This window comes from Danio rerio, chromosome 21 (assembly GCF_052040795.2).
Source record: "Danio rerio strain M-AB ecotype USA chromosome 21, GRCz13ab, whole genome shotgun sequence".
NCBI lineage: Eukaryota > Metazoa > Chordata > Actinopteri > Cypriniformes > Danionidae > Danio > Danio rerio.
The window spans coordinates 30,035,127-30,059,283 of NC_141041.1; the positions used below are offsets into that span (position 1 = coordinate 30,035,127).

Below are 24,157 nucleotides of genomic sequence, written 5' to 3' on the forward strand. Positions count from 1 at the left end.
CTGTATTATGAGTCTTTTATTTTATTAACATCTACTTAACTCTATGCCTACTCCTTAACTTGTGTTTTATTAACACCTACAGTTGAAGTCAAAATGATAGCCCTTAACTATTATTCATAAAATTATTAGCTACATATTTCTAGAAGTTGGATAGGTTCAAAGTCACAAAAATTCTATTAAATTGATAAGCATATCAGTAAACATAGCTGGGTCTCTGCAAACTAACCCAACCCACTAGGACAGGGATGTCAAACTCAATTCGAGGGCTGCAGCCCTGCACAGTTTAGTTCCAACCCAGCTCCAAGACATTTACCTGTAGGTTTTAAACAAGCCTGAAGGACTTAATTAGTTTGATCAGGTGTGTTTAATTAGGGTTGGAACTAAACTGTGCAGGGCTACGGCCCTCCAGGAATGGAGTTTGACCTCCCTGCACTAAAACGTCCCTGTTCCTATATGTGTCCTGGTCCTGAAACGTGTGTGGCTCTGTGGTTTTGAGAGCTGAAGACTGATGTGTAGTGTTTGCCATCTACTGGTACAAAAGAGAAAGACAACTCAATACATTATTGCTGTTCTTGAAATGAGTGATGAACAATTTTAGGCAGGAACTCTTATTGTGATACCTTTATCTTTCAGTGTATGAATATGCAACATGAAATGCTTACAAACTGTACTTTCAAAGAAATTGTCTAAATATGTCATTTGATTAAACATTAAAATCTCTTCTTGTCAGTAAGGGCATGAGCTGCGTAATACATGTGCCCGCGCAAAAGGCAGTTCATTCCGCTGTGATAAATCAGAATCTGTCCTATTCTTCTGTCCTATCTGTATGCGTTTGGCTGTGTAATTGGGTGAAGACGTCTAATTAAAGAGCTATATCCATGGACTTTGAAATTCTATTTTTCAAACTGAGAGTTCTGTTAGCTTATACACAGACTACAGTTCTATTGACAGTCATTTGACCCAGTGCTCTTCAGGTCAGTGATTTGATGGGTGAATACAGTCTTCTTGTGTTGTTCTTGACGTTTGGAGCAGTCCGATATACATTAGCCTACAGACACTTCACAGATCTCAAATAACCACAGTGACGAAGATATCCGTATCAAGTGACTCAATATGAACTCCTCAATTAGAACAAAAGATTCAATTAACCAGCACTACAAAGTACTGGGCTTATGCGAAAGAACATTTGATCAATTTTGACTAAGTTAGTCTTATACAAAGTTATATTACTGCAATGTAGAAAATTAATCAAACTGAATCATTATCTGCGTGTTATTACAAGTTCACTAATGAGTTGCATGTAGTGCAGTTTCTGCCTAAAACAGTGGAGCATGTACATCCTTGCAAAACAGCTCTGTCATATAATGTATTCACCAGGTAAGTTGACAGTTTAACACGGTGAGACCAAATCCTGTTATCTGCATATTCAACTGCTTATTACAAGATCTACTAAAAGAGTTTCATGCATGTGGTGCCATTTTTTTGCCTGAAACATGCATATCCTGGAAGTCAGTGGTGAAATCAACAGGCCTTATTCATAAAAGCCTGTGTAGAAACAATCCTCCTGGTTCTTCTGTAGCATCACTGCAACAAAACGTTTTTTGGCACCTTTAATTTTAAGGGTGTAGATTCATTCTAATGTTCTCTTAATGGCAACCCACATAGCAAAATTTCTCCGGCCCACACAGTTAGATTTTGCTTGGTCCACAGTAAATTATGGTACATGTCATGTTCGGACCAAGTCTGGCTTCCATACAAGGGCCAAACATGGACCATATCTGGGCCAAGTCACAGCCCAGAGCTAGTATTTGAAGGATTCTCTAGCGCAATATCTAAAATTATGAAAAAAAAACAGGTGATTTTGCTCACATTTTGGAATCACAAGTCTTGAGATATTTCCCAGTATTTCTCTGTTGCAATCAGAATATCACAATAATTAACACTGAAAAAGCCAATGCAAAGCAAACACTACCAGATTACTATGGTCTAGGCCAGGGATTCTCAACCGGTGGGCCGCAGCCTACTAGTGGGCCTCTCTTAACGCTTAAGATTATACAATAATTTTTGGATTTTATTATTAATATGCTATATTAAAATGATGAAATAAATGCCCTTTCTGATTACTTAAAAACTCTGCGCAAAAACAACCTCATGATCACGCCTGCAACTAGTACACGTCAGTCTGTTCATTCACAAACTGTGTGAAGTGAAAGTCTCTATTTACAGTTTTTTTGGATTGCTTAAGCACGATTTTCAAAACAGGGCCCGTGTTTTCAAAACAGTACACACAATTAGCACAACCACACACCCAATTAGCAAAACACTACAGATCCTTTGCATAATTAAACACTCTTATAAAAACTATAGACTTATGTTTAAAAACCACACTTTTTTACCATAAGAAACACACATTTTCACATTTACTATACACTGTTTGCACGAGTTACACACTGCTGTGATAAACCTAAAACACTTTTAGCACTTCTACTTCCCTATGATTAGAGAAGGCTACCATCAACAAAGTACAAATATAAAGTAAATTCACCAAACACTACTCAAGAACAATGTTGCACCTTGAAGAAACTCATTTATTCCTCAACATGTCCAACATGTTGGCATGAAGATTCAAAGTACTGTAACATGTCACTTCACGTATTGAACTGTAAGATAAATCTGGCATGAGAATTATCAATTGCAATGTTGTCCTTAGCAAGACACCTTGGAAAGAAGTGTCTTGAATGTAGAATCTTGTATTGCTGCTACCTCCATCTGGTCACAGGCCTCCTCCATGGCTTGGATGAGGAGTACCTCAGCTTGGAGACGGAGATCATATACTTTCCACCACTATGCAGAGAAAAACTCTTCTATAGGGTTGAGGAATGGAGAGTATGGTGGAAGATATAGGACGGTAAAATGTGGATGTTGCTAAAACCAGTTCTGAACCAGAGCAGAATGGTGGAAAGACACATTGTCCCAGACAACAATGTATTGCGTATGATCGATTTCATTTGCTGCTGTTATGTTGTGCAATTGGTCCAAGAATGTAAGTATATGTGCTGTGTTGTAATGGCCCATATGGGCATGGCAGTGGAGGACCCCATTCTTTGTAATGGCTGCACAGAGTGTTACTGTATATTTCCCCCACGTTGCCCTGGGACATTGACTATAGCCCTGTGGCCAATGATGTTTCTTCTACTCCGTGTTCACGTCAGGTTGAACACACCATCATCCAAGTAAGCAAACTCATGCTAGATCTCCTCTCCATCCATTCATAAAACTACGTGAAGAACAGTGTCAGGCAAAATTGTGTAGTTCAGTGTAGATCTAGTATTACAGTACAGTACAGTTTTTTAGGATTGCTTACACACTGTGATGGCCAGTGTGGTGGCCACACATTGAGAGTGAGGCATGCACGCACACATACACACACACACACACACACACACACACACACACACGTTATACTTATTCATTTAAGATTATTTATTGGTCACAGTTCAGTTATTGTGTTTATACATTTTCGTTTCATTCATATCTGATTTAAATAAGACTCATACACTTTCAGTTGCTCATTACCTTTCTTTATTATTCACAGTACATTTATTACTATTTTGGGTGCACACAAAATCAGTTATCTGTACTGTATGTTTTGTTAATTTAGTTTTCTTTTGAGTTTAAGTTACCGTGCTGCAGTGCCGACGAGGAACAGAGTTTCCGGGTGTGGTCCGCCCAACTAAAGGTCCGACGTGCCGCAAGATGCCGTCTTTTGGTTCCGCCTGCCGATACCATTGGCTTAATGGCTTGGAGGGAGAGCTCATGTTTAGTTTAGGTTCAATAATGATTTGCAATGTTTGTTTATTCAGATTTATATTTAGTTTTGCCTTATTTATAGTTTATTTAACTTTATATTTAGATTTGTATTTAGATGTTTGGCTTAGTTTATTGTATTTGTAAATTGTATGTTTTTGTCTCCCCCTTCTTGTTTAATGTGGACTAGTCCCTGTGCTATAAATGTGGTCTGTCTTGTCATTTCATGGAGTTCTGTTTTTGGTTTAGACATGATTTGTTTGGTTTGAACTCAGTTTGTTTTCCTTGTTTAGTTTATTGTTCTTTCCATTGATTTAATTAATTTATTTTTGAACTTTTTGTAAACCTTTTTGACTTTATTAAAAATAATTATTTTTGAAAATCTTCTTTTTTGTATGCCCCTTACTGTACGTGCTGGCTCGGTCCCTCACAAGTGGTGTCAGAAGTGGGATTTTGCCAGTAGGGGGCAGAGTTTTTTTTTCCTTGGTGAACTTTCTGGGCCATGAACCGAGGAGGACGAAGAGGAGCCCCAAAGGCTGTTTCAGTGGAGCAACTGGATGAAGTTGCACAAGAGCTGGGGGATAAAGAATTACAGGAGGTGAGAGAATTTGATGTGGAGACTGAATGCACTGAACCAACAATAGCTGACTTGACAGGCTTGTTGAGAGCTCACATGGTAAAAATGGAGGCTCAGGAAGCACAAAGGATGGCAGAGCTGGCCCAGCAGGAACGCCGATTCAAAGCTCTCCATCATCAGTTTGGCCTGTTGCAGCTGGAGGTGCAGGCTCGCACCACTCCTGTTCCAAATACTTTGGTAACATCTCAAGATGATTTGGATCACCCAGATGAGGGTGCTGGTCCAAGTAGGCCATTATCTCAGTCAAGTACCTGTCGGAGAGAGGGAGCTGAAGCCCGTGATACAGGTCAGTGCCAACTTAAAGAGCCTAAATTGGAAAAGTTGTCTGATGGTGATGATGTTGAACATTTCCTGATTACTTTTGAGAGAATGGCAGCAGTTTGCCGATGGCCAAAAGAGGAGTGGGTATTTCATCTGATTCCCCTTCTGACGGGTAAGGCCCGGGCTGCTTATGTTCACATGGATGTTGATGAATCTTTGAATTATGATGAACTTAAATCTGCAGTATTAAGGAAATATGACATCAGTCGAGAAACCTACAGGCAGAGGTTTCGGTCTCTTGAAGTAGAACACCTTGAAAGCCCTAAAGAACTATATGTGAGGTTAAAAGAACTGTATGGGAAATGGATGCAGCCAAAAAGTAAGTCTATTGAAGAAGTTGGTGAAGTGATCATTCTTGAACAATACTTGAGAATGTTGTCTCCAGAGCTACAGGTGTGGGTACGAGAACATGATCCACAGTCGGCTTCACAAGCGGCAACACTGGCAGATGTGTTTGTGGCAGCACGTCAGAGAAATCAGTCCTGGTGGTGGAAATCCAGCCGAGATGACCGGAGAGCAAATCCCCCCCAGCAGTCTATGAGAAACTTCCCTGGTGCTGGTAAGCCTCCTGGAGGAGGGCCTGCATTTGTCAATGCTCCTAAGAATTATAGGAAAATGCCAATATGTTACCTATGTAATCAAGAAGGTCATACCAAGCCCATGTGCCCTAGAAATGTAATCAAGAATACTCACCTGTGTTATGTGCCCAGGCATCTTGCAAAGCCAGCCCCTAAAGCTGAACGCTCACCAGCAAGCACCACTGTTGAGATTAATGGAAAGGAAATGATTGCTTTGATTGATACCGGGAGTGATCAGACTTTGGTACACATGAAGTGCATTTCTCCAGCCCTCCTTCGCTACACCAACCTGAAGGCTGTCCGCTGTGTGCATGGTGATGAAAAGCTGCTACCCACCGCAGAGGTCTATCTGAAGGTGAGAGGTCAGACTTACTTCTTGGAGGTCGGTGTAGCTGACAACCTACCTTTCCCTGTAGTCTTGGGGCATGACCTGCCAGTACTGTGGGACTTATTGCAGCCACCATCCACCTGTAACATGGTTGTTACTCGAGCCCAGAGCCATAAGAGAGACGAAAGTAAAGAGTTGCTTGCTACGCTACCATTCTTTGATGCAGAAATCGATGGCTCAACTAAACCTAGGAAATCCAGACGACAGAAACGGTTTGAGAAAATCCAATATAATGCTTCCGTAATGCCTGTTAAGTTTGCTGAATTCTCACCCAAGTTTAAGCTGCCGGTCAACATTGTGCAGATGCAACAAGAGGATGCCAGTCTTGTTCCTTATCTGGAGAGAGCAAAGCAGGAGGATGGAAAAACTGTTGATGGAGAGACAAAGGAAAGATTTTGTATGTACCAGGGTCTACTATATCGTCAGATGGGACAAGTGACACAACTGGTGGTACCACAGTGTGTCCGAGAAGTTATCCTTACTCTGGGTCACTCGATTCCTTGGGCTGGCCACCTGGGGAAACGTAAAACCATCGCCCGGATCAGAAAACACTTCTATTGGCCTGGTCTGAACTCAGTAGTAGCCCAGTACTGTAAAACCTGCCCTGAATGTCAAAAAGTGTCCTCTGACTGCCCAAGGCGGGTCCCTCTCCAACCACTGCCACTCATAGGCACTCCATTTGAAAGACTGGGAATGGACATAGTTGGACCAGTGGAGAAAAGTCGTTCGGGTAACCGATTTATGCTTGTAGTGACTGACTATGCCACTAGGTATCCTGAAGTGTTTCCCTTAAGGTCAGTTAAGGCCAAGTACGTGGCTACCTGTCTAGTGCAACTGTTCTCCAGAGTTGGCTTTCCAAGTGAAATTCTAACCGATCAAGGGACTAATTTTATGTCGAATCTTCTGAAGCAGGTCTATAGGTTGCTGGGCATCAAGAGTTTGAGAACCACTCCTTATCATCCCCAGACAGATGGGTTAACCGAAAGATTTAACCAGACGTTAAAGCAGATGCTACGCAAGTTTGTTGGTGAGTCTGGCACTGATTGGGATCAATGGCTCCCATATCTTCTGTTTGCCTACAGGGAAGTGCCACAAGCCTCCACTGGATTTTCCCCGTTTGAGTTGCTTTATGGTCATGAAGTCAAAGGTCCCTTAGCATTACTCCGAGAAGTTTGGGAGGGAAACCCACAGAGAAATGATGAAACTAATGTGGCATCCTATGTGATTCAGATGAGGGAACGTTTGCAAAAGATGTCTGCACTAGCTCAGTCTCATTTGGCAGAAGCTCAAACACGCCAGAAAACCTGGTACGATCAATCTGCTCGGGAGCGGCAGTTTAAGCCCGGTCAGAAGGTACTCGTGATGTTGCCCAGTCATGAAAGTAAGCTGCTTGCAAAATGGCAGGGGCCGTATGAAATTAAAAGGAAACTAGGTCCTACCACCTATGAAGTTGCTCTATTTGACCATGCTCATTCTACACGTACTCTGCATATAAATTTGCTTAAAGAATGGTTTCCTCGTCCTCCTGAATCTAGCCACAGCTTGATGATCCGGCAAGTCAAAGAGGAGGATGATTCTGAAGTATTTCTGCCTCAGTCAGCTCTAGGAGATGTGGATCTGAGTCACCTGTCCCCACAGCAACAGCATGAGGTGAGAGAAATTTGTTTACCAGAAGTCTTCTCAGAATACCCTGGCTTTACCACCTTGATTGAACATAATATTGAGTTGAAACCCGATGCTGTAGTTCGAAGAATGAGTTACAGGGTCCCTGAACGTCTCCAAGAAGCGCTGAAAGAGGAGGTGGATCTGATGCTGAGGCTGGGGATTATAGAACCCTCTAAAAGCGAATGGTGCCACCCTGTGGTCCTTGTTCCGAAAAAGGATGGGTCTATAAGGTTTTGTATAGACTTTCGTTACCTCAACTCTGTGACCAAGTTTGATGCTTACCCTACTCCACGAATCAGTGATCTCACTGATCGACTGGGCACCTCAAAGTTTCTAACCACCATTGATCTTTCAAAAGGTTATTGGCAGATTCCGTTGACACCACAGTCCAGAGAACTCACTGCGTTTAAAACACCCTGGGGCCTATTCCATTTTAAGGTTCTAGCCTTTGGACTGCATGGGGCACCGGCCAGCTTCCAAAGACTAATGGACCAGGTACTGCGAGGACTACCATTTACAGCTGCTTATCTGGATGATATTGTGGTGTACAGTGACACATGGCAGCAACATCTGCAGCATCTCCAGGAAGTTCTGCAACGCCTTCAGGCAGCCGGCCTGACGGTTAACCCTCAAAAGTGTACCATTGCAAAGGCAGAGACGGAGTACTTGGGGTTTGTTATCGGTAAAGGGGTGCTCCGACCCCAGGTGGAGAAGGTACGGGCCATTGAAGAGTGTCCACAGCCACAAACTCGTAAGGAGTTAAGGTCATTTTTGGGTATGGCTGGGTTTTATCACAGATTTATTCCCAACTTTTCTGGGCGGGCTGCAGTATTGACTGACATGGTTGGTTCAAGGAGTCCCAATCAGCTGAAGTGGACCCAAGAAACTGTTGCAGCTTTCCAAGATCTCAGAAAGGCCTTGAGTAAAGATTCTGTCTTGCATAACCCTGATTTCCACCAACCCTTTGTTTTGCAAACTGATGCTTCAGATCGAGGCCTGGGAGCTGTATTGCTACAGGGCAGCCCTGACACTCGACGCCCCGTGGCCTTCTTGAGTCGAAAGCTCTTCCCCAGGGAAGTTCGCTACTCTATTGTGGAAAAGGAATGCTTGGCTGTGAAGTGGGCCTTGGACTCTTTAAAGTATTATCTGCTAGGCCGGGAGTTTATACTGGAGACTGATCATAAAGCTCTACAATGGCTTCAAGAAATGAAAGATACCAACAGTCGTATTACCCGCTGGTACCTGGCCATGCAGCCCTTCCGGTTTATTATCAGACATGTCCCTGGCAAAGAAAACCTTACGGCTGACTACTTGTCCCGATGTGCCAGTGACATTCCCGAAGGGAGGGAGTATGTGATGGCCAGTGTGATGGCCACACATTGAGAGTGAGGCATGCACGCACACATACACACACACACACACACACACACACACACACACACACACGTTATACTTATTCATTTAAGATTATTTATTGGTCACAGTTCAGTTATTGTGTTTATACATTTTCGTTTCATTCATATCTGATTTAAATAAGACTCATACACTTTCAGTTGCTCATTACCTTTCTTTATTATTCACAGTACATTTATTACTATTTTGGGTGCACACAAAATCAGTTATCTGTACTGTATGTTTTGTTAATTTAGTTTTCTTTTGAGTTTAAGTTACCATGCTGCAGTGCCGACGAGGAACAGAGTTTCCGGGTGTGGTCCGCCCAACTAAAGGTCCGACGTGCCGCAAGATGCCGTCTTTTGGTTCCGCCTGCCGATACCATTGGCTTAATGGCTTGGAGGGAGAGCTCATGTTTAGTTTAGGTTCAATAATGATTTGCAATGTTTGTTTATTCAGATTTATATTTAGTTTTGCCTTATTTATAGTTTATTTAACTTTATATTTAGATTTGTATTTAGATGTTTGGCTTAGTTTATTGTATTTGTAAATTGTATGTTTTTGTCTCCCCCTTCTTGTTTAATGTGGACTAGTCCCTGTGCTATAAATGTGGTCTGTCTTGTCATTTCATGGAGTTCTGTTTTTGGTTTAGACATGATTTGTTTGGTTTGAACTCAGTTTGTTTTCCTTGTTTAGTTTATTGTTCTTTCCATTGATTTAATTATTTAATTAATTTATTTTTGAACTTTTTGTAAACCTTTTTGACTTTATTAAAAATAATTATTTTTGAAAATCTTCTTTTTTGTATGCCCCTTACTGTACGTGCTGGCTCGGTCCCTCACACACACTAAAATTAAAAGTAGTACACTATTAGCAAAACCTTACACACAAGTATCAAAACATCAGCCCATATTTGCACAGCTGTAAGCACATTGTCAACTTAACACTTGTTGCAAAACTCTACACACAGTCATTTTCAAAACACTAAACACACTTAACATACATTACACACTAAAATCTATCATGAAGTCACTTCCTTGCAATACCAAAGCACTGACTGTCAAATTACTGCACCGTCCAACCAATTGGTTCAACACAGTCATCAGGTGTGCAAACACTTGTTTGATTTATTGTAGACACAACAATCAGGTGTTTAAGCACTGTAAAATGCCAGTTTCGATGAAAACCATCAGGTCTCAATATCAACACTGTCACACACCATTAAAAAAAAAAACATATTCAAATGAAGCAAATTTATGGAGTGCATTTAGAGCACAATTTCAAAAGGGTGAAAAGACTGTGGCATGATTATGCAGAGGTATGTATTCACTTTAGCAGTGTGATCTGGCATTCTGTCTCATTATCTTTTACTGTACTGTAATACTAGATCTACACTGAACTACACAATTTTGCTTGACACTGTTCTTCAGGTAGTTTTACGAATGGATGGAGAGGAGATCCAGCATGAGTTCATTTACGTAGATGATGGTGTGTTCAACCTGACGAGAACACAGAGTAGAAGAAATATTGGCCACAGGGCTATAGTTGATTTCCCAGGGCAACGTGGGGGAAATATACAGTAACACATGTGCAGCCATTACAAAGAATGGGGTCCTCCACTGCCATGCCCATATGGGCCCTTACTGTATAACACAGCACATATACTTACAATCTTGGACCAATTGCACAACATAACAGCAGCAAATCAAATTGGTCATACCTAGTACATTGTTGTCTGGGACAATGTGTCTTTCCATCGTTCTGCTGTGGTTCAGAACTGGTTTTAGCAACATCCACATTTTACCATCCTGTATCTTCCACCATACTCTCCATTCCTCAACCCTATAGAAGAGTTTTTCTCAGCATAGTGGTGGAAGGTATATGATCTTCATCTCCGAGCTGAGGTACCCCTCATCCAAGCCACAGAGGAGGCCTGTGACCAGATGGAGGTAGCAGCAATACATGATTCTACATTCAAGACACTTCTTTCCAAGGTGTCTTGCTAAGGACAACATTGCAATTGATAATTCTCATGCCAGATCCAGCTAGGCGAAGAGACAATGTCTAACTGTTTGGTGAATTTACTTTATATTTGTTCTTTGTTGATGTCGAAAATTGAAAATTGTACTCGAAAGGCACTCTATAAATTTGCTTCATTTGAATATATATATATATATATATATATATATATATATATATATATATATATATATATTTATTTTTTTTTTTTTTAATGGTGTGTGACAGTGTTGATATTGAGACCTGATGGTTATCATTGAAACTGGCATTTTATAGTGCTTAAACACCTGATTGGTGTGTCTAAAAATAATCAAACAAGTGTTCAAGAGTTCCCACTTAGATATGCTTGGCACTTATAGCAGGTTTGGCATGCTGTCCCGGGAGAGAACCCTGAGCTTGGAGATATTTGAGCCCAGGGCTCCCGCCCGGTCTAGAAGCATATCAGGAGAACCGAGATCAGGTAGGTCTCGATCGCTCCCCCTTTAGAAGGGGAGAAAAAGGAGGAGATGGGGTGGAAGGGGGGATTCTTCCAAAATGAAGATTTCGAGCTCCTCTCGAAATTAGTTTATGAAACTTCACTTTGCACACATGACGACTGTGTTAAACCAATTGGTTGGACGGTGCAGTAATTTGACAGTCAGTGCTTTGGTATTGCAAGGAAGTGACTTTATGATAGATTTTAGTGTGTAATGTATGTTAAGTGTGTTTAGTGTTTTGCAAATCACTGTGTGTAGAGTTTTGCAACAAGTGTGAAGCTGACAATGTGCTTATAGTTGTGCAAATATGGGCTGATGTTTTGATACTTGTGTGTAAGGTTTTGCTAATAGTGTACTACTTTTAATTTTAGTGTGTAAGCAATCCAAAAAAACTGTAATATATCCCCATAGTTATCCAAATTAATGTCCTGTGAGTGTTTTATAATGGATGCGCAATCATAAAGGAGGGTCTAGCAAGGCTAAATGGTGTTTCTGCCAAAGACTGTAAAATAAACTTGCATATAAGCTTCAGCCGCGCTCTGGCAAAGCTGTTTACTGTTCCTGTCAGCGATATCCCAATAATATCCAGTAACACAACTGCCATCGCGTTTCATCAGATTTAGTGTGTTTTACTGTATTTTACATTTGTCAGCATGGTTTTGAGTAGTAAATATTTAATAGTAGATATTCAGTCAGTCCAGTTTAAAGCAGAAGCCGGTCTTTTGCAATCTCCCAGTTGACCTGTGGTTCTCAATGAATCTGTATGTTTTAAAAATATAGGGGGAAGTTACAAGAACTGCAGACTTCCAAATACTTTGACTTTGCCACAAGAAAGTGTGTACATACTGTATACTCAGAACCAAACATGCTGCTAAGCATTTTCCCACATTTTAATAGTCAGACATTTTGCCTGAATGCCAGCATTCATTCATTTTCTTTTCGGCTTAGTACTTTTATTAATCTAGGGTGGCCACAGCGGAATAAACCGTCAACTTATCCAGCACGTTTCACGCAGTGGATGCACTTCCAACTGCAACCCATCCCTGGGAAATATCCAGACACACTCATTCACACACATACACTATGAACAATTTTAACTAACCCAGTTCACCTGTACCACATGTCTTTGGACTTGTAGGGGAAACCAGAGCACCTGGAGGAAACCCATGCAAACGCGGGGTGAACATGCAAACTCCACACAGAAATGCCAATAACTTAACATTGAGATATTTCTGTCACTAAAGGATGGAATTCAATGATTTTATTTAAAAAAGTAACATTATTACATATATTTTTCCTTAAATATTTGCATTAGGCAGTAACAGACATACTTGAGGCATGATGCAGGATGAATACAGGCGCCACATTGATTTAGAAAACAGCATGGCCTCTAATATCACTGCTTAATTAAATGTTAGGAATTTCATGAAATGTAGTATGTAATATATGTATCAGCATATTTCAAATACAGCATATTTTCTGTGAAATATTTCTATTTTACAGCATGTGTAAATATATTCAGTTCATTTGTCTTATTTCGCAGGTATTGCCTATAGCGTTCCAATAAACAGAAAAATATACCAACTGTATTGACTGTATAATCATTTACATAAAATGTCAGTTCTCAGTAGCAGGATTTTATATTCTGCCACATCATATTCTGTACATGCTATTTTAATATTAATCATCACCCATTTTGAGTAGAAGAAAAAGGTCTGCATCATCACCATATTCAGCAGTAACCAATCCAAATCACTGCATCACAGTATGGCTTTCAGCAGAGGAAGTGAACAAAAAAGAGTGATGATATCATAAAACTGCATTTTCAAAATTATATACAGTGCAGTAGTCAACATTTCAAGTGGATCAAAAACTTTTTAAAAATTGTCCTAAGACAAGAGTGGGTGTTGTTCAATAGTTTTAGGACAACTTTGATGAAAGGTTTTAATCTACTTTAAATGTTGACTACTGTACAATACCTGATAAAAGTCTTGATGCCTAGCCAGTTTTAGAAAGAACAAATACTAACTTGACTTCTATATGATCATTTGGTATCAGAAGTGACATATGAAAGGCAAGATTACCTCTAGATTACGCTTATTTTACCAAAAAATATGATCATGCCTTGATTTTAGTTATTTAATTAGGACAGAAAGATCTGACTTTGCTTAGACAAAAGTCTTGTCTTGTTAAAGAATTAATATTGTGTATGAGCTTCGACGACTGCATCCATACATCTCTGAAATGATTCAAATAACTTATTAATAAAGTCATCTGGAATGGCAAAGAAAGCGTTCTTGGAGGACCTCTTTCATCTTACCCAAGACATGCTCAATAATGTTCATATCTGGTGACTAGGCTGGCCAATCCTGGAGCACCTTGATCTTCTTTGCTTTCAGGAACTTTGATGTGGAGGTTAAAGTATGAGAAGGAGCACTATCTTGCTGAAGAATTTGCCATCCACTCTGCAGATCTTTGCACGCCCCACACTGAACCCCAAACCATGATTTTTTCTTCACCAAACTTGACTGATTTCTCTAAGATTCTTGGGTCGATGTGGGTTCCAATGGGTCTTCTGCAGTATCTGTGATGATTGGGATGCAGTTCAACAGATTAATTGAAAAAAAAAAAAAACTGCCTTCTGCCACTTTTCCAAATGATCAACTAGAACACAAGTCATTCTTTTTTGCTCTTACAACTGGAATAGACAAGACTTTTATGTATATATACACACATATATATATATATATATATATATATATATATATATATATATATATATATATATATTCACACTCTCAGCTGATGATGAAGACTCTGGGCCCTTCCTCTCTCATGGGCGGCAGAGTTTCTATATTCTCTATGAGGATGTGCTTGTCCTCCCTCTTTGACGGGCTCTCCTGACTCAGTGGCTGACAAAGATTACTTCTCAGATCTTCAAAACATACATTCAAATCCTTGAAGATGTTAAGCATGCTCACCCCAATCACAATCACCAAAAATGCCCCAATGGTGCCCACCACATCCACTCCTGACATGGCACCCCATTCCTTAAAAAGGATCACAGACGTGCTCAGGACCACTGTGGTGAAGAAGACGTAGTAGATGGGGTAAACCAAAAGAGTATTGAAAGTATCCAGGGATTTGTTCAGATAGTTGACCTGAATGATGATGGATCCAATTAAGGTCAGCAAAAGAATCCACATGAGAGGATTACGGACCACTGAAGTGTCTGTGAACATGGTGCGGATGGCAATGCCAAGACCCTTGACAGAGGACACAGTAAAGGATCCGAGCAGAGAGCAGATGCTGATGTATACCAATATATTAGACTGACCAAATCGAGGAGAGACGTAGAAGATCAGGATTAAACAAGTGACCAACAGGATGCTGGCAAACACCACAAAACCTTGCAGGAGAAGCATAAAAACCTGTTGTTATCCATAGCAACTGCTTTTGGAGTTCAAAAATTAAAGGAATTTTAACACTAACCAGGATCAAGGAGTTTCTCGGCCATTTCTTTAAGTGTGGTCACCTCTTCTTCTTCAGGTGCATGTATAACCATTAAAGTGCTTCCCAGTACGCTGAGCATGCAGCCCAATTTTCCAAGCAGATTCATTGTTTCTCTGAACAAGTGGGAGGACAGCACCGCGCTGAAGAGAGTAAATAAACATTAACACTACTACCTTTCCATTTAGCTCTAATGAAAAACACCAGAAAGAAACATAAAGGCTATTACAGGAATTCAACGTTTTCATAAAGAGTAAGTAATGTGCAAAGGATTCAGCTATAATGCATGCACTTCAATATACTTAGCATATGCTTATAATATTCTAAAATATAAATAAAAAATATCTCATAATGAACTGATTATAATTATTGAAATAATCAATTGACAGGCTTTTTGGGCAAAACGGTTTAAGTTAAAATGACATCATACAGAGCTCTGTTGAGACTTTCTATTTGAAATGAATGTATTCCAATGTCCTGGCCATGACATGTACACAATATCAGAAGTAACAACAGTGTCAAAAGTTAAAGTTCACCCAAAAATGAAACTCAAGCCATAATTTGCTCATTCTCTACTTGTTCCAAACCTGTTTGAGTTTCTTCTGTTAACACAAGGCAATATATACCAAGCAACGTTGAGAAAAACAACGATTGGCTTCTATTATATATTTTTGGTTCCTACTATAGATATCAACGGCTGCTTTTTCCACAACATTCTACCTCAGTTCAGAAAAACTTGAGTCTAAGTAAATGATGAAGACATTTTCATTTTAGGTCAATCATGTAATTCACTGTGTCAGCTGGATGTCCAGCTGTGTGTAAAAGAATTGTGGCTTTAGTTCAAAAAGTGCAAAAATAAGTAGCTAAACTCATTCATTTTCCTGTCGGTTTAGTCCCACTATTAATCCGGGGTGGCCACAGCAGAATAAACCGCCAACTTATCCAGCTATTTTTTTTTTTACGCAGCGGATGCCCTTCCAGCCGCAACCCATCTCTGGGAAACATCCACACACACATTCACACACACACACACTCATACACTACGGACAATTTAGCTTACCCAATTCACCTGTACAGCATGTCTTTGGACTGTGGGGGAAACCGGAGCACCCAGAGGAAACCCACGCGAAGGCAGGGAGAACATGCAAACTCCACACAGAAATGCCAACTGAGCCGAGGTTCAAACCAGCGACCTTCTTGCTGTGAGGTGACAGCACTACCTACTGCGCCACTGCCTCGCCAAGTAGCTAAACTGTTTTCATAATTTTTATCACTAAATCATAGTATCAGCTTTGTTTTAGATCACATTAAAAAAATAAAGATTCCAAAAAGTTTTTTTTGAGGATACCATAAGCATTTTGGTTTGTAAAAGGATTGTGTGGAATTCAAGACACAATGACTTAAGGAATAAATAACAGAGGGATTGATTGGTGGGAGATTGGTATCGGCTGATAATCACATTTAATAACTCAATCGCTGATCTGGCCGATCTCATGAACCTATTGCAAATGTTTGTTTATGCGTTTACAAGCAGAGGATTATTCACATGCGCATCTGGGTTATACAGCAGCTACTACATGTATTTAGGCCCTTTTACATAAAAGAACAGAGTTCTGTGTTTTTGCACAGAAGTTCACTAAAACATGGCTGGAAATATTAGATGAAAGAAACAAACTAAAATTGTATTTATTTTAACATGAATATTGAAGAATATAACTTCTTGTAATTTACGTTTTGCAATAAACAGTAGTTATTATGCATACAAACTACTTTTAGTAAGTACTGTTTTTTAGGTGAGCATTTTAACTTCTTATGCATCAAATATGCACTCCAAACTTTTTCCCATTTTTTTTTTTCACCTGTGCTATGTATTGTGTTCTGTAAAGCTGCTTTTGACCATGGCATGTTCACACCTAAATGGTTAAAAATGCTTAAGGGATGCAGCATCCTTTATTTTTTCTATTAGGTAGGGAGAGATTTCCACTTAAGAATCTTACTTTGAGGGAAAATGTGCTTTATGCATTATAAAGCTTGAGGCATTAGAATCGTTATTGGCCGATCACCATGACAAATATTCGGTACTCGGTGCCGGCTGTAAAAATCCTGATCGGAGTATTCCTAAATAACAGGAATAAATTATATTCTATATAGAGTAGTAATAATAAAATATCTTCATAACATATGAAAAATTTTATTTAACTGCATAATATTTCACAATATTATTTTTACACTATTTCTGATCAACTAAATGCAGCCTTGGTAAACATGAGATAAAAAACAAACAAAACAAAACAAAATAGTCATGCAATACACTGTAAAACTGCAGGGTTCAAAACATTTTTTGTTGAGACAACATAAAGGAATTATGTTAACCTACTAGTTTTTACAAATTTAAGTAGATTAAACATACAACTATTTACCCCCCCCCCCCCCCCCCAAAAAAAAAAAAAAAATAAAAAATTGAATTCAAGGATTGTGTTTCAGCACTATTTGAATAGTTTGAACAAACAGCAAAAATCTTTTCTTTTTTTGAGTGTAGAAAAAGTTAATATATATTCCGGAAAATGTAAAATAATACATTTAACATACTTGACACCAAAGTTCCACAATAATAGCACAAAACAAGTTTGGCATGTTGAACATTTTAGTCATTTGGTATATATTACAAAACACATTGGTCCTCTCACTCACAGGCTTGTAGAGTTTACACAGCACAGTGTGGATCAGACCATTGGCGAGTGTAAATAAAGGCGTGCCATTACCTAATAAGAACACTGAGAGCTCCTAGCGGGGTCACCACTGTGGCTGGAGCAAACATGTAGGCTGCGAAATTTGCTGCTTCACCTCCACCCACTGCCAGAACATTAGAAGATGTTATCAGAGTCATCAAAAGGTTATTTACAATTGCTTTGCATTGCACTTACTTGTCAAAAGGCCTCCCCACCATAGCCAGTCTTTCAGGTACCCATGACCTCCCTCGGCTAAACAGACAAACATTTCCAGTAATTTAGCGCATTAAAGAACACTTGACTCAGTATTCTGTCAGTATTAGTTAAGCAAACAAAGAAACCAGTTTCAACCAATTTTGCAATTGCTATTTAGTCAAGTAAAAAAAATAAACATTACATACCCCCATATGACAAGTTTCTCTAACAATTTAAGTATTAATTCACTTCCAGCTGAAATTAAATTAAGGCTTTTAAGGAAAACATTCCAATCCAGGACTTTTCATGTAGCGGACAGTGTAAAATATGCTGTGTTTCACACAATTCCTTCATGTTGTCCCAACACAAATCGATTTAGTTAACTTGATTGTTTATACAAATTTACATGGACTGAACATTAAACAATAAATTTGTCCCCAAAAAAACCTTAAGAATTGTGTTGTTTCAATTCATTTTAAATAAGTAGTTTAAACAAGTTTTTTGACTGACTTCTATGGTGCTCAGTGCTTTGTACTTCCAAATTGCAGTTTATATGCAATCCTAGACTAGGAATAAGGCTCTTACCTTAAAGCAGTCAGCCATTTATAAAAAAAAAAACAATAAATAACAAATATATACTTTTTAACCACAAAAGCTTGCATCTTTTAAGATCTTTTAATTAAATGTTTTCTTAGATAATGACCAATAATGACCCTTATGCTGCAGCTCTGCACAAAAAGTTTGGCCAGAGGAGAAATGGTCCTGCCCAACTGAGCCTGGTTTCTCGCAAGATTTTTTTTTCCTTCATTTTCGTCAATTGGTGAAGTTTATTCCTCACCACTGGCTTGCTTGGTTGGGACTTGTGAAGCTGCACATTGATGGATTTGCTCTTCAGTGTTTGGACTTTCAGCAGTGACATTTAAATTACACTGAACTGAACTAAACTGAACTTCTATGTTAAGTAGCTTTGACAAAATATATAAATAAACATGAATTGAATTTCATTAAATATGGGGCGACGCAGTGGCGCAGTGGGTAGCACAATCGCCTCACAGCAAGAAAGTCGCTGGTTTGAGCCTCGGCTGGGTCAGTTGGCATTTTCTGTGTGGAGTTTGCATGTTTCCCCCACAAGCCCAAAGATGTGGTACAGGTGAATTGGGTAGGCTAAATTGTCCAGTGTGTATGGATGTTTCCCAGGCATGGGTTGCAGCTGGAAGGGCATCCGCTGCGTAAAACATATGCTGGATAAGTTGGCGGTTCGTTTCGCTGTGGCGACCCCAGATTAATAAAGGGACTAAGTCGAAAAGAAAATGAATACATAAATGAATTGAATATCTATGGACTGGGATCAAGAATATTAAAGTTTCGCATTTTTTAAATGACTTTTTATTTTGATAATCCTCTTAAATTTGCAGTTTACTTTTAGTTTGTTTCATTAGTTTTGTTAATTTTTTTTTTTTTTGTATACACATTTCTATTTAAATTTTATACATTTAGTTTTAGTTATTCCAGTTTTGGCATGGGTATCCTTCAGGTGCTCCGGTTTCCCCCACAAGTCCAAAGACATGCGGTATAGATGAATTGGGTAAGCTAAATTGTCCGTAGTGTATGTGTGTGAATAAGTGTGTTTGGATGTTTCCCAGTGATGGGTTGCAGCTGGAAGGGCATCCGCTGCGTAAAACATATGCTGGTTAAGTTGGCGGTTCTTTCCGCAGTGGCGACCCCAGATTAATAAAGGGACTTAGCCGAAAAGAAAATGAATGAATGAATTGAATATACATTGACTGGGTTCGATTTCTCATATTTAAATGACATTTTATTTTGATCATCCTTTTTATTTTGCAGCTTACTTTTAGTTTGTTTTATTAGTTTTGTTCATTTTGTTTTTTTGTAAACACATTTCCATATACTTTTTATTTATTTAGTTTTAGTTTTTTTGTGTGGGTTTCCTCCAGGTTTCCACCACAGACCAAGGGAAAAGTGAATTGAATGAACTAAATTGGCTGCAGTGTATGAGTGTGTGTGTAAATCTGAGTGTGTATGGGTGTTTCCCAGTACTGGGTTGCCGCTCCAAGGGCATCCACTGTGTAAAACAAATGACAGAATAGTTGGCAGTTTGTTCTGGTTTGGTGACCCCTGATAAATAAGACACTAAGGTTTAAGCAGCTTAAGTTAAGCCCTGTGCAAACATATTAGTAGTAAAAATAAAATAACTGTATGAAAAAACAATGAATCCAAAACCATAAAAATGCAATGAATAAAAGTACAAAATTATGAATTCATATTTAAGTCTTCATATTAAAGATCATACTGTATATGTGGTTGAATATGCAAATTATTAAACATAAATTGACTTTTTTTTTTTTGCAAAAGAGCAAAATACAGAACATTATTTATTTATAAAAAAATGTGTTTTGTTTATGATCATGTGCTTTACTGGTGACTAAATAAACAGCCAAAGGTCAGATTTTCCATTTCCACTTATTAATTTCACTTATTAATATTAAGCTTATTAATTTCCACCAAAAAAATAATAATTTATTTTTGCTAATTATTATTTCATTTCAGTAGTTTTTTTCCACACAGTCTAAAGACAAGTGGTATAGATGAATTAAATAATCTAAATTGGCCGTAGTGTAGGAGTGTGTGTGTGTGTGTGTGTGTATGGGTGTGTATGGGTGTTTTCCAGTGCTGGGTTGCAGCTGGAAGGCATCCACCGAGTAAAAAAAAAATGCCGGAATAGTTGGCTGTTCATTCCACATTCCAATGAAATAGAGATTAAGCCGAAGGAAAATAAATGAATGAATGAATGAATGAATAGTTTTTCGGTCACTGTTGTTCGTTCAATTTAGTTTTGGTTTTTCATTTATTGTCAATATTTTATTTAAGGGTTCAGGACACCCTGGAGAACTTTTTTTTTTAATTAACAGATTTTTGTGTGTTGAGCATCAGTTAAGACAATGTTAGCACCTGTCAGCTTTAATTGTGGGGAAAACTGGATAATTTTGAGCTTTTGTCAGCAAATTTTAGCTTCCGGGTTTAAAATGATTTTTGGGGCGGGATCAAAATCGGCGACGTAGCGCAGTACTGCAAGTGCAATGATGACGCGTCGGTTTCTCATTATTATTCATAGCGGAGTTTCTTATCCTATGAGAAGAGCCGGCTGCTTAATTATTCATGAGACCTGCCAGAGTCAAGCCCAAGCTGTGAGACACGTCACGGACCCACGGCACGGGCACACAGTATTTAGCCGTTCATGAAGGCTCACATGCGTTTGTTTCCATGATCCACGGGGTTTGTTGCATGTTTTCCCCCGCGATCTTGAAATGTAATGAAATTACGAATAACAAATGTAGCAGGGCATTAAATCACTGTTCATTTCTTTGCATTTTAACTTTGTAAACTATAAACTCATGCGTCTCCTAACGGTTTGTCTCATTTTGTGAGCTAGCTTCGTTCGCTCACGTTCTCCCCTGCTGGCCACGCCCACTCCTGCCCGATGCTCGCGGAGCTCCACGCCCATTAATCATGCATCTTTTGAAAAAATCTTGAAGTAGACTTTAACCAAAAGTGGGGGGTGTCATGGCCCTTTAAGTAAACCAAATAGTTTTTTATTACCAATAGTTTTAGTTTTCCTTTGCTAAAATACCTTTGATTGGGCTCAATACGAGCCATTTAAAGCTGCACTGAAACTACAAACTTCAAACCACTGCAGAAGTTCAACATGTGGAGAAAATTCCTGGAATGCTTTCCTCAAAAACCTTCAACTAAAAAAAGAAATTTGCATCTTTGGTGACAAGGGACTGAATAAATTATGGGTAAATTTTCATTTTGGAATTGAACCAATCCTTTTAGTATAAACACCAAACAAACTTTATTTCATTAGAATCCAATAGCGATTTTGTATGAAGTCTTTGTATGCAAATATTGATGTAAATGAGCTGACCTGCTCTCGTCTCCCCAGTATTGGCCAAACGCAGCAGTGCCTTCTTTTTCAGGATAACACTTCCTCCTATGAGAAACGCTGAGAGGACGGCCAGTGTCAAGCCCGTCCAGAAGTTGTAATTGCTCCATTTGTCAATGGCTAGAGATTGTGTGCTGACTGTCAAATTTTTATTGGAGTTGTCCAAACTATAAGACGTGTTGCCAACAGCCGTGTCAAACACACAAATGGAGGCGGATGTGGGACAAAAGATCCTTATTACTGAACCTGATCAAAACAATAAAAAAAGAACAGCATTTTTAAAATAGTAAGTTACTTTAATACACAATTTTAAGGAAAAATTTGGCAAAATGTTTATTTTTAGATGAGTTTAATTTCATATTATTCACATGATGTACGTTTCAAAAACCTAAGAGCTAAATCAACATTGCTAAATAAACAGGATTTCATCACAAGACTGCATGGCAGAGAGAGCAATGAACTCACTGCTGCAGGTTGTCATTTTGTTGCTATTTATTTAAGACTGAACAAGTACGTGTTTCTCTGGATCTTCTGGCTTTTTATGTTTGACTCAAATATTAATATTTACATAGTGTTACAAACTGGGAATTTTTTTAAATGATCAGTTCTTTACTATAATAATAGCTAGAATCTTATAGTAATATTTTATATTATCCATTATTTAAGATATTTTCACTATAGGTCAGCGTATCTTGATAAATTTTACATCTGTTGTGCTGAATGAGGATGAACCTAAAATTATTAAATTTATATTTAATAGAATATTTATTATTATTAATTAAATAACTAATAGCTAACATGAATAACTGAACAATGTATAAATAACTAAATTATTAAAATAATATTTATATCTTACAAACTTTTTTTACCAAAGGTAATTTAAACATTTATGTCTTTTAGTTCTTGTAGGCTGAAAATTGCAGTTTACAGCATTTTGATTGTAATTTAAGTGGATGGGACTCTGACAACTAGTACAACATATATATATATATATATATATATATATATATATATATATATATATATATATATATATATATATATATATATATATATATATTTGCCATAATTGCTGTAATAACTACTATTATAATCAGATTTGTATAAAAAGTGTAAAGGTTTATAAAATACCGACGCAAAGGCAGTGTTTACACAGCGTTTTAGCAAACAATGAAACCAGATGTACTTGCAAAAGTAACCATTTGACATTAGCTACTTATAAGGTTGACATTAGACGTACATTAAACAACGCCTGTCTTTAAAACAAATTATGTTATTCTATGTAAATAAGCAAGATGTCATCCAATTAAAACATATTTGCCCAAACCAGCTAATAATAATTGCCTCGTGTGAAGTTTGGATTATTGACTCTTTCGTGATTAATGCTGAGAAGTTGCTTTGAAACAATCTTTACGTTATAAAATGATTAATTAAAGGTTACGTGGGTTGAACATTTAAAAATAGCACAAGTAATGCACACCTTACGTATCACAGTATTAACTCAAATGCAGTTAGCCTTCACAATACACATGAAGATACACGAACAAACAGTAATCTTACCATTGATGCATGAATCGGATGGCAGGTGTATGTCTTTCATTGTTACACCCATTAAACCGACGCGTTAGAATTACCGAAACGAAGCCATTTAAAAACAACAAAACTATCAGAATAAACTACAAGACATGAACATGTTTCTATCGGTTCATCTAAATAAATCCAGAATAAGAGCTCTGCATCCTCGCGCGTAACTTCACCGCTCTGAAGAACAGGAATATATGATACCTGTGAAGCACGCGCACGCGAACACGGCCACGCGCAGAGCAGGTATCGGCGGAGGAGCCACGCCCGAACTGCGCCTCTAGACTGCTGCACGCCGTTGTCAATAGAGAAACACCTTCCAGGAAATACAATGAGCGGAACTCAAACACACGCAAAAGTTCCTACTTTAATAAGACATTACTATTGTTTTAGTGGGAAGGAGTGTTCATGTCACATTCTTTGTTTAAGCTTTCACCCCAGTTTCTTGTTTTTTTTTTTTGTAAGTAGAATGTTGGCCATTATCCAATAAAAACACTTGCTATTACTCGTTTGAAGCCTAATCAATAATAAATACGCAAACATAAATAAAAATGATTCATTATTTTACTTAGTATAATTATATTAACATTCATATATCTGTTGCAAGCAAAATTTATCAACAATTAAAATACTTATTGCTTAATCTAAGAGCAACATATACCTAAAATAAGCTAAAATGCTATACAATTGCCAGATGAAACATGCAAAACAAACAAACAAACAAGCAAACAAACAAACAAACAAACAAACAAATTATTTAAAAAATAATAATCCACTGAATTTTATAAGGTGGTTTAGTGTCTACGATATAGTTGCTAAATAGCATAAAATAAAATTTCTTTAAAAATGATTTACTATTCATTCATTCATTCGTTCGTTCGTTCGTTCGTTCATA

General features: G+C 38.3%; 2 protein-coding genes and 1 long non-coding RNA gene across 6 annotated transcripts; 2 read left to right on the forward strand and 1 right to left on the reverse strand.

The window, feature by feature from the left end:
- Positions 1–613: 613 nt before the first annotated feature.
- On the forward strand, positions 614–12,898 carry LOC147838845 (uncharacterized). The gene is made up of 2 exons (XR_015520375.1): positions 614–3,369; positions 11,372–12,898. It is a non-coding gene; the product is annotated as an uncharacterized LOC147838845 (long non-coding RNA).
- On the forward strand, positions 4,036–9,581 carry LOC147838846 (uncharacterized). Its single transcript, XM_087301397.1, has 2 exons — positions 4,036–5,139; positions 5,308–9,581. The coding sequence occupies exons 1-2, from the start codon at positions 4,310–4,312 to the stop codon at positions 8,777–8,779; spliced, it is 4,302 nt and encodes a 1,433-aa protein (XP_087157523.1). The 5' UTR covers positions 4,036–4,309; the 3' UTR covers positions 8,780–9,581.
- Positions 12,530–23,523, reverse strand: nipal4 (NIPA like domain containing 4). Of its 4 annotated transcripts, none has more exon segments than NM_001002664.1 (7): positions 12,530–14,009; positions 14,062–14,692; positions 14,776–14,936; positions 17,556–17,646; positions 17,718–17,774; positions 21,664–21,927; positions 23,242–23,523. In NM_001002664.1, coding segments are annotated over 6 exon segments (1,224 nt in total). In that variant the 5' UTR covers positions 23,282–23,523; the 3' UTR covers positions 12,530–14,009; positions 14,062–14,081.
- Positions 23,524–24,157: the final 634 nt, after the last annotated feature.